At 43.9% G+C, this 11,642-nt stretch overlaps 1 protein-coding gene across 1 annotated transcript; it reads left to right on the plus strand.

The window, feature by feature from the left end:
• Positions 1 to 2,509: 2,509 nt before the first annotated feature.
• Positions 2,510 to 11,642, plus strand: NDUFB5 (NADH:ubiquinone oxidoreductase subunit B5). Its single transcript, XM_081862873.1, has 6 exons — positions 2,510 to 2,669; positions 4,063 to 4,151; positions 6,179 to 6,245; positions 7,299 to 7,360; positions 8,532 to 8,638; positions 11,403 to 11,642. Exons 1-6 carry the CDS (start codon positions 2,543 to 2,545, stop codon positions 11,521 to 11,523), a joined length of 573 nt encoding a protein of 190 aa, XP_081718999.1. The 5' UTR covers positions 2,510 to 2,542; the 3' UTR covers positions 11,524 to 11,642.

Raw genomic sequence — 11,642 nt, forward strand, 5'->3', positions numbered from 1 at the left:
ACCCAGGCCCATAGAGATTACGAAGGATGTACGCAGGGGCACGCAGGCCTAACTTCCGGTTTGGGTCGGAAGCCGCTCTTCCTTGGGATTCAGAGCAGGGTCTACCCTCCACAGCCCCGAGCATTCCTAGAGCGGACCTCCTTCCCCTATTACCATTGTAAATTTAAGGGGGAAAGGTTCGGTTTGAGAAGGAAGAGCTATGTATACCTCTAACTTTTCGTTTCCCCACAATGCTCCTTGCCTTCGACCGCAGATACAAGAAAAATTGAAGAGGCGACCGTGCGAGGTCGTCTTCCGCAATAAAAACGTCGGTCTTTGGGCACCTTAAAAAGCGACACCACGACCAGCCTTTCGTGAACTATACGCAAGAAAATGAATCCAGCTCATCGTGTAGTTGCGGGCAAGGTGCCCCCAAAGGAAGGGATTTTTAAATCCGTTTTGGCGTACGTGAAAATCGCATTGGATTGAGAAATTAAGGATTTTTATCGTTGACAGTCATTGAGCAGTGGCTGGACTCCGCCAAGAAACGAAACATAGCGAGCCTTTCCTGCTCTCGTTCAGATCTCATTTTTGAGGGGTTGAAATTCTGCTTTGATTTAGCTTTTTAAACATTCACATATGAACTCTTCAAATGCAAACACTGCTCAAGGTTTCTATTATTATTATTATTATTATTAACGGTGCAAGTGAGTAAAGTGTAACTCTGTGTAACAGAGCATCCAGCTGATGTTTAAAGGAGATTTGGGCTCTGACTTCAAATGTGCAATATGAATAGTGGATTGAGTTGCAGGGAATAATGATGATGATGAGAATGATAACAACAACATGTCTCTTTATCTTGCCCAAGGCAACCCAAAGCGACTTACACCCAAACAACCACTTGCAGGAAGCGCTCTTACGTTCTTTTTTTTTCAAATTTTTAAAACTGTTTTTCCAAATTTATAAACAAGCAAGCAAACATCATTATTCCACTATTATTAACATTGTTAAGTGACTTCCTCAAATCCCCCTGGCTGAATTTCAATGTGTATCATTGTAACAGTTTTCCAAAACTAATTTCTAATAAAATTTACTTAGTCAATTAACTTCTTTCTTTCTTTTCATATTAACTCTGCGCTGTTACGTTCTTATCCAGTACAGTACAGTCCTTACAAGGTCTACTCGGAAGTAAGCCTGATTGAATCCAGGCGTGCTTAGCTTACTGGAGAAATACAGCCTTTTTTTTTTCCTTTAAAGGATTCAGCATGCAATAGGACCATAGGCGTTGCAAAGGGGGTGGGGGGTGGGGCAGCTGCCCTGCCTTAGATCAAGTAAAACAATTTGTTGTTGTTTAGTCGTGTCCGACTCTTCGTGACCCCATGGACCAGAGCGTGCCAGGCACTCCTGTCTTCCACTGCCTCCCGCAGTTTGGTCAAACTCATGTTTGTAGCTTCGAGAACACTGTCCAACCATCTCATCCTCTGTCGTCCCCTTCTTCTTGTGCCCTCCATCTTTCCCAATATCAGGGTCTTTTCCAGGGAGTCTTCTCTTCTCATGAGGTGGCCAAAGTATTGGAGCCTCAGCTTCAGGATCTGTCCTTCCAGTGACCACTCAGGGCTGATTTCCTTAAGAATGGAGAGGTTTGATCTTCTTGCAGTCCATGGGACTCTCAAGAGTCTCCTCCAGCACCATAATTCAAAAGCATCCATTCTTCAGCAATCAGCCTTCTTTATGGTCCAGCTCTCACTTCCATACATCACTACTGGGAAAACCATAGCTTTTACTATTACAGACCTTTGTTGGCAAGGTGATGTCTCTGCTTTTTAAAACAAAATAAAAAAATTAGGGGGGCGCAGAACTGACGTGATTAGTCAGTTATGTTTTACTAATGTTTTACCAGCATCTTAAAAAGCAGATACAGATAGGTAGCCGTGTTGGTCTGCCATAGTCAAAACAAAATAAAAAAATTCCTTCCAGTTGCACCTGAAAGACCAACTAAGTTAGTTCTTGGTATGAGCTTTCGTGTGTATGCACACTTCTTCAGGTATCTGAAAGATATCTGAAAACTCATACCAAGAACTAACTTAGTTGGTCTTTAAGGTGCTACTGGAAGGAATTTTTTTATTTTGTTTTGACTATGGCAGACCAACACGGCTACCTATCTGTATCTGCTTTTTAAGATGCTGGTAAAACATTAGTAAAACATAACTGACCAATCACGTCGGTTCTGCGCCCCCTAACAAAAATCTTCACTGCTCTCGTGAATAGGACCCGAATTCAAACAACAACAACTCTTTGCCGCTTATCTTTTGCCTGGGAGAGAACGCCGGGAAGAGTCGCCTCCCATTCGTAGCTGCGCTTCCTACGAGCATCTAATAGAGAAAGCCCGTCGGGTTCCGCGAGCGGCGCATTGAACTCGGAAACCGGCTCTTCGTGGCAGTCTACCATTAGTGAATCTACGCGCCGCCCTGGCGCCCGTTCTAAAGATGGCGGCGACGCACCTTCAGCCCCGCCCGCCGAACGCGAGTCACCTTCCTCCGCCGTTACCTTGCCAGTCGCAGGCATGGCGGCCATGAGCCTCCTGCTCCGAGCGGCGGCTGCTTTCGCGGCCAGGAGGACCTTTCCCGGCCCGGCTCTCTGGGGTCGCTTCTCCCTGCCTGGGCGGGCCGCCGGCCGCTCTGTGCTCATCGGTATGGCTTCCCTAGGGGACGGGGGGGATCCGTGGGGTGGGGTGGGGGGTTTCCCGTCTGGTTGACCTTGAGGATTTGGGACAATCCCTGAGTTTTATTTATATGCAATAATAATAATATTTTTACATATAATATCTAATGGTATTATATCTAATTGCCGTGACTCCCCTGCCTGGGAAACCTGTTGCGCAGGCAGAAGTTCAACTGGTGAAGCTTCCTCCCAAGCTGCTTGGTTTGGGCCAGCCATGCCTATAATAATAATAATAATAATAATAATAATAATAATAATAATAATAATATTTATATATATATATATTTATAAATATTTATTAAGGTTTTTAAATATAAATGCACATAATAAACAATCTTACTTCTTTTACAACAATTTCAACACTTCTTTGGACTCCCTCACGTCTCCCGCTCCCATTTACATCGTTAAAAAATTTTTCCAAACAAATTATCAACTTGTTTACAATCTCATGTCCACTCATTCAAATATAATCTAGCACTTCTTCCAAAAAATTTTATATTTTCTTTAGTCTCACTTATCATCAAATTTAGATCTAGTTTAGTGGTGACCAGTTTTTTATAATCTAGCATCCTTCTTAACATTCAACCAAATTACAATGTTTTTGTAGATACATCTTGAATTTCTCCCAGTCTTCCTCCAATTTCTCTTCTCCCAGATCACGGATTCTGCCGGTCATCTCGGCCAGTTGCATATAGTCCATCAGCTGCATGAATAATAATAATATTTATACCCCACCCATCTGGCTGGGTTTCCCCAGCCACTCTGGGCAGCTTCCAGCCGAATATTAAAAACAATACAGCATCAGACATTAAAAACTTCCCTAAAAAGGAACGCCTTCAGTTGTCTTTTAAAAGTAAAATAGTTGTTTATTGCCTTGACATCTGCTGGGAGGGCTTTCCACAGGGGGCTTCTGTCACTCAATTGCAGTCCTTCCCCCCAAGGGCTACTTTTCTTGGAGGAAAGGTGTGCTTTCAAAGACATGTCAATGATGAAAATAATTAGCAAAGCAATCCTGTCTCAGCTGGGTCAGAGCTGGACAAGTCCCATTATTATTATTATTATTATTATTATTATTAATTTGTTGAATTAATATACCGCCCTATACCCTGGGAGTCTCAGGGCGGTTCACAGAATAAAACCAAGATATAAAACCACAAAATACATAATAAAAATAAAAACAACAGCCCAATAGCCCCCCCCCCCAAACACACACCACAGGCTCGGTTTTTTGCTTTGCAAGAATAGCTGTGTGGGAATGTGCAAAAACAGAGGAGAACACACCCGAAGGTCTCTTTGTCGGCTTGACTGGGTCACAGAAACCACAGCTGGCTTTGCACTAAGACGTGGATTTCATTTTTGCAGCTCCAGTACGCCATGGCAGTGGAGGTGGGAAAAGAATGTTTGTCATTAAGACGACAGATTTTTACGACAGACGATTTCTGCTTTTGTTGGTGAGTCTACACTCCTTGGGGAGGGAGGAATTGTAGGAAACCAAAAGGTGTTGCACAGGATATTCTGTGATATTCTGTGTTATAAATGCTACTGTATTCAGTTTTCCTAAGCCCAAGGTTCAGCTTTACCTTAGAGATGGCTTCTTGAGCTTTGTAAACAAAGCAGAGATACCTGTGGACCAGGGCCGGATTAAGTTTTGATGAGGCCCTAAGCTACTGAAGGTAATGGGGCCCTTTATATGTGATATTTTAGGGAGCAGACTAGCAGGCAGGGCCCATTACTTACATCATAGGAGCCTACACAACACAAAACACTGTTGCTGTATATAGGTTTTATTTTATTTGTTTTTTATCTTATATTTTGGAAATGTACATCCAGCTTTTTTTTCCTTTAAATTTTTTTTGGGGTCCCAAGAGCGTGGGGCCCTAAGCTATAGCTTGCTTAGCTTATACGTAAATCCAGCACTGCTGTGGACTATAAAAGTCGCCTTTCTGTTTTGCAAGAGGATATACGATATACGGGTGAGGGTTTTTTTAGCTTATTGGTAACTAAAGGATTAGAAAGGGGGCAGTATCAACTCCACTTTTCCTAGAGAGCCCTTGTACAGTGCAACCTGTTACCGTGGGATAAGGGTGGCTTCAACTTTGCAGCAGTTCTGGTGACTGTTGTTTGTTTCAAGGTTGGACATGAGCCCAGCTACAATGCTGGGATTATTGTATCATCAGCAGAATATTGGGTTGGGGTCATCATGTTTAGGTTGGAACCCATGTATGCACCAAAGAATTGCTCATTTGTTTTCATGGCAGCACTTCCTGCTGCCCAAGAGATAAGTCTCCATTCAGTGGCTTGCCTCTTCAGCAGTTGTTATCCATATCAATGAAGAGTGGGGCAGAAGTAGCTTTAATTTTAAAACATTGCTCCAGCAAAAACAATAAATGAAATTCAGGATTCTTAATTCATTTAGAGGTCTTTTCACATGTGTAACTTAAAACGCCAAGTGGTATCTGAATATTCAAGAGTTTTAAGTTCTGAATAAATGACCATATCTTCTATTATTATTATTATTTCTAAACCACTCTTAATCCAAGGATCACACAGTGGTTTTATATTTTACAAGATAAAAACACCAAAATATATAATTTAGTAAGAAACAAAAACAATACCCCCCCGCCGAGTTTAAAAGCCCATAAATTGTTTAATTAGATAGAAAAGGAATGTTATTGTCTGAAATATTAGGCTAGGAAATATATCCTAATAGTCCAGATTCTAGTGTTTGTATGGGGAGAGGTTCAGTGTTGGAAGTGTTCAGAAGCAGATGGCTCTTTAATACTTTAATATTTGGTGGTGATGTAAACACACGAAGAAATACTGAGAGATGGTATATGAGGAACTTAAACAAATGTTTGAATTCACATTTCCCAAAAATCCAGACGCCTTCCTTTTAGCAATAACAAGAGAGGAGATACCAAAGGAAGTCAAAGATCTATTTTTGTATGCAACAGCGGCCACAAGAATAGTCTATGCAAAGAGCTGGAAAGAAAAAAAAATACTCCAACAAAGGATCAAAGTTTGCATAAATAATAGACTTTGTAGAATTAGCAAGCATGACAGCCAAAATAAGAAATTTGGATGAAAAGAAGATAAGAAGCATGTGGGAATGTTTTGGAGAATATTTATAAAGAGATGGCATTTAGCTTAACCTATAAGTAGGGATGAGTATGTGATCAGCAGTAAACAAGATGAATGAATTGAAGGGATGAAATAAGGTAGAGAAATAACAGTGAGGCTGTGAAACAAAGAGTTTGAACAAGGGTGTCAATGAAGGATAGGTTGGGAAGTCTGTGTAGGAACATGGTAAGATGACAAATGTATGTGGGGAAAACAACTGGAAAATGCATAAATAAAAATTACATATTAAAAGGAGAGGTTCTAAAATTACTGGGGCTTGATGAAGATGTTAGGGTACTGTTTATTTTTGCCATGTAATGATCTTGCTTCTTCTTGTTTCCTTTCACCTTCTAAACAGAGGTTCTACATTTTGCTCACCGGAATCCCAGTTGCTCTAATTATAACATTTGTCAATGTCTTTATCGGTGAGTATTTCTGCAGGTTTCATCCTATTTTGAAGGGCTGACATAAGAAGCTGTGAAGTAAAGCGAGCAGTTGCATCTCTCCTAAAGAGCTGCTCTTTTTCAATGACGTTAAATCTGGTTTGGGTTAGTACAAGAACTGCTAGGTGAATTTTAAAAATTCCCTGGAAGGAATAGTCTCATGGGAGCTGGGCATGTTTAGCCTGGAGAAGAGGAGGTTAAGGGGTGATATGATAGCCATGTTCAAATATATAAAAGGATGTCACATAGAGGAGGGAGAAAGGTTGTTTTCTGCTGCTCCAGAGAAGCGGACACGGAGCAATGGTTCCAAACTACAAGAAAGAAGATTCCACCTAAACATTAGGAAGAACTTCCTGACAGTAAGAGCTGTTCGACAGTGGAATTTGCTGCCAAGGAGTGTGGTGGAGTCTCCTTCTTTGGAGGTCTTTAAGCAGAGGCTTGACAACTATATGTCAGGAGTGCTCTGATGGTGTTTCCTGCTTGGCAGGGGGTTGGACTCGATGGCCCTTGTGGTCTCTTCCAACTCTATGATTCTATGATTCAAGGAGTCCTCCTTTCTCCTGGCCTCAGTGGATGGCGTGAACCAATATCTTAGTTTGCTTAAAACAAAAAAAACCAAAAAAACAAACAAACCTGTAGGTGTTAAAACTTTTTGAATAACTACCACTTAACCAGAAAAATGTGTCTCTTGGCCAGTTTGTTTTCCTGCCATAACTGCTACCTGTAAAACTGAGAATTTTTAATGTTGGTTATTTGTTGTGTGGAGTACAAAGCATGAATTGTGTTTGTAGGGACAGGAATTGCCCCACCCTCATTTGCATGTTTCTCCGCGGTTTTGTGTGTGTGTTTGCTTGAATGTAAGTCTCCTTGAACTTGGTGGGACTTACTTCTGAGCAAACATGCTAAGGACGGGACAGCAAACTTTGAATTAGTCCTATTTTGAAGATAATACGTTGTGGCTGGCAACAGTATTCTTTCTTGACAGTGTTTTTGGAAGTCTATTGCATTTGAACTGAGCTGCTTCTTTCTCACCAGGTAAAGCTGAACTGGCTGAAATCCCTGAAGGTTATGTCCCAGAGCACTGGGAGTACTATCGCGTGAGTAATAATAATAATTTATTATTTATACCTCGCCCATCTGGCTGGGTTTCCCCAGCTACTCTAGGCAGCTTCCAACAAAGATTAAAAATAAATTAAAACATCAGTCATTAACAGCTTCCCTAAAGAGGGCTGCCTTCAGATGTCTTCTAAACATCAGATAGTTGTTTATCTCTTTGGTGGGAGGGCATTCCACAGGGCGGGTGCCACTACCGAGAAGGCCCTCTGCCTGTTTCCCTGTAACTTGGCTTCTCGCAGTGAGGGAACCGCCAGAAGGCCCTCAGTGCTGGATCTTAGTGTCCAGGCAGAATGATGTACAGAGCTGAATACTTATTGTAATCCCGGCTTGGGAAGGAGCTTTCTGGGCTGCATCCAGACTTGCCCGTCCGCAGACAAAAGGACTCCTTTTCTTCATGGAAGGGAGTTGGGTCCATTGGAAGCTTCCACCAGAGGAAGGAGGATGGTGGCAATTTCTGCCAGTTTTCGTTTGCCCCTTAATCCCACCACCAATGCTGATCCAAATCTCCAGAGCAGATATTTGGAGGGTGGGAAATAGGGGGCTGTGAATTCTGGAAGCATGAACTGCTGAACAGCGCCTCTCCCCACCCCTCTAGCACAGGGTTGGTGGAACTGGATTGAGTCGGGCGAGATCCTGACATTCCCCAACCCCCGCAGGTCACGTTCTAGAAAGTTCTAGCAACTAGAGATGTTAGGATATGAACCAGGAACATCATGCATACTAGGTACATGGTCTTCCAGTGAATTCTTTCCTTTCCGATTCCTCCATCTGCCCATCTTGTCAGATTCCTTTATCTCGCCCCCTTGCTTGCTCAGCCCCTTTCCTTCAGCAATTGGTTCTCTGGGTTCCTGACCCCTTAGATTCCTACCTTTTAGGCTCTCCTGCCAATCAGCTCTCTACTCTTAGCCCACCTCGCAACAGCTCCTCTTTCCTTGGGGTGTGTACGGAATTTTAATCCCAGTCAAACTGGGAATTTTACTTCCATTTGCTTCTCACAGGACGTTTCGTTAACGACAGCTTTGCCCCCCTGAGTAGCTTGAAGATTCCATGACATCACACCAGACAAGCCAATCCGTGTCTGAGGCTTCTCTGCTGTATATGCACGCAGGTGCTCATGAGTCCTTAGTGATGCCTTGCTTTGCTTTTCTCCAGCATCCAATAACAAGGTGGATTGCCTGCTACCTGCTCGACCCTCCTGAAAAGGACTATGAAAAGGGGTTGGCATACCTTTATGCTGAATCCGAGAAACTTGAATTAAGGTAGGGAAAATCAACAGGTAATTTGGTGGTTTCCCAAACTTAGGAACATTAGGAAGCTGACTTATTGTATACGGAGTCAGGCCTTTGGATCACCTGCTGCAGTATGATCTGCACCAGGTGTGGGGAACCTGTGGCCTTCCTGTTGTTACTGAACTCCGACTCCCATCAGCACCAGTCAGAATGGCCAGTAGTCAGGGATGATGGGAGTCCTAGTCCAGGCACACTTGGTGCCCATGGGTTTGCCATACATAACAACAACAACAACAACAACAATAATAATAATTTATTATTTATACCCCACCCATCTGGCTGGGCTTCCCCAGCCACTCTGGGCGGCTTCCAAAAAAATATTAAAATACTATAATACATCAAACATTAAAAGCTGCCCTAAACAGGGCTGCCTTCAGATGTCTTCTAAAAGTCTGGTAGTTGTTGTTCTCTTTGACATCTGGTGGGAGGGTGTTCCACAGGGCAGGTGCCACTACTGAGAAGGCCCTCTGCCTGGTTCCCTGTAACTTGGCTTCTCGCAGTGAGGGAACCGCCAGAAGGCCTTCGGCACTGGACCTCAGTGTCCGGGTAGAACGATGGGGGTGGAGACTCCGTTTAGGGCTTTAAAGGTCAGCACCAACAATGAATTGTGCTCGGAAACGTACTAGGAGCCAATGTAGGTCTTTCAAGACCGGTGTTATATGGTCTCAGCGGCCGCTCCCAGTCACCAGTCTAGCTGCCGCGTTCTGGATTAGTTGTAGTTTCCGAGTCACCTTCAAAGGTAGCCCCACATAGAGTGCATTGCAGTAGTCCAAGCGGGAGATAACCAGAGCATGCACCACTCTGGCAAGGCAGTCTGCAGGCAGATAGGGTCTCAGCCTACTTACCAGATGGAGCTGGTAAACAGCTGCCCTGGACACAGATTTAACCTGTGCCTCCATGGACAGCTGTGAGTCCAAAATGACTCCCAGGCTGCACACCTAGTCCTTCAGGGGCACAGTTACCCCATTCAGGACCAGGGAATCCTCTACACCTGCCTGCTTCCTGTCCCCCCCAAACAGTACTTCTGTCTTGTCAGGATTCAACCTCAATCTGTTAGCCGCCATCCATCCTCCAACCGCCTCCAGACACTCACACAGGACCTTCACTGCCTTCACTGGTTCTGATTTGAAAGAGAGGTAGAGCTGGGTGTCATTATACATGGCCCAGCAGAGGCTCTTCAGGGTTTCAGACACTGAACATTCCCAGCCCAACCTTGAGATGCCAGAGATCGACCCTGGAACCTTCAGGGGAGATGTGGTACCACTAAGCTACAGCTCTTCCTAAAGTTGTGTTGAACTGTTGCTGAACTGTCATTTCAGGCATGAGCCAAAGTCAGGTAGGGGGTTGAAAGACAGACTTCCTGCAATTAATTGGAAATGTTTTTGCTACTCGTCGTTCTGTGGTCCACTTTGTGTTTTGTTGCTGGAGATGCTGAGCCATGACGTTTCTTTGATAATATTGTTGGCCTACGTCTGCCAACACCCTTGGGGGGGGGAATCCATCTAATCCAGTCCCCCCCCATGCTGTGAAATGACATCCAAGCAGGGCAAGGGAGGGACTTTTCCCTCCCGGGAGCCAGAGGCAAAAAGTGGTCACGGTCAGAGGCAAAAGGGAATGAAGAGTTGTGACACTTTCCTTTGAGTTGCGGGCCTCAGCTGATCTCTGTGTAGTGAATAGCATTGCTTGTGGGCCTGTCCCTGGTGAATAAACAATTGTCCCTCCTGCTGCTAGGACTGGTTCAGCTCCTGTTGCCAAATTCCTCCCCCCAAGCATGCAGGCAAGCACACAGCCACACGGAGAAAGGCTAGCCTGAATGCGCAGGGAACCGGTGGCCATTTCCACAAGCCTGGAGGTGAACGGTTTCCAGGAGCCATAATTGTGGCTACAAGTTTCAAGCTCCCCCAAATGTTCATTCTTGTGCATGGTAGTTTTTCTCCACCTGCTCCCTTGTATGGGCTCATGCAGAGGAATTTGGCACTGTGAGCTGGCCTTAATTGACCTAATTGACCAACTTAAGTATCCAGGCACATGGGTATTAAATAGCATATGGGTTGCAGCCTCCGCCTGCCAAATTCTACACCGAGGCAGATCCATCTGCTCTGCTGCTTTAAAATTTTGGCCTGACTGGTTGTATTTGGCTTGAACAATGGATAACGTTGGCATGGCTCATCAGTCCCTTTTGAACACGGTTAAAATAGACTCGGTTTAATGGGAACAAGCAGAATGCTATGGCAATCACAGGTGAAATCTGAAATTACAGGTGCTTCCCTGCTTCTGCCAGGAAATAGGCCATGATCTGGCTTGTTGTGTAGTCCGAACTTGGGCTCATGGTTTCCTTCCAAACAAACCACGAGTGGCAACAAAGGCTTGCCTTTGGCTTACTGCTCATGGTTTGTTTTGGGGGGGGGGGAAACAAACCATAACCTTGTGTTCAAGGTGACTTAAGAATCAATCAGTTTCTGTAAACTGCTTAGAGGTCTTTCTACAATCAAGTGATATAGACATTATGTTAAATAATAAAAATACAGATTGTTTCCTGGCATGGGGGCAGAAGAGGGTGAAAAATGTGTCCACGATTCCAGCAGTCTTCACTAGTCCATTGCGCATTCACATTAAACCACAGCTTATTCTAAGTATGGTATAACATAACGTGCGAGCCAGCTCCATTGTACAATTGTTTGATTGTCTTAATTTCCTGATTCTCCTTCCTCATCCCACTATTTTCCTTTTATAGGAGGCAGGAGAGGACAGCACGCAAGCTAATGCAACAGCGGGGGGATGGACCGTGGAATTTCTATGAAACCACCCCCGCAAGTCTTATTGATTATTCTAACAAAGCAACACCTGACAATTAAGCTGGTTATCCACCTGTCTCAGAGGTTGTGCACCCATAAAAGAGTAGCGGAATTATGTAATGTATATATATATATCTGACTTCGTAACTCAAATAAAAAAAAAAAGATTGTTTCAATTA

This window comes from Podarcis erhardii (genome assembly GCF_964252035.2).
Source record: "Podarcis erhardii genome assembly, chromosome: 5".
Taxonomy (NCBI): Eukaryota; Metazoa; Chordata; class Lepidosauria; order Squamata; family Lacertidae; genus Podarcis; species Podarcis erhardii.

Bases quoted from the DNA above. Each gene is read 5' to 3' on its own strand.
- NDUFB5 (XM_081862873.1), top strand. From the start codon at position 2,543: ATGGCGGCCATGAGCCTCCTGCTCCGAGCGGCGGCTGCTTTCGCGGCC. The intron at 4,152-6,178 runs GTGAGTCTACAC...CCTTCTAAACAG, and splicing joins GACGATTTCTGCTTTTGTTG to AGGTTCTACATTTTGCTCAC. The intron at 8,639-11,402 runs GTAGGGAAAATC...TTCCTTTTATAG, and splicing joins TCCGAGAAACTTGAATTAAG to GAGGCAGGAGAGGACAGCAC.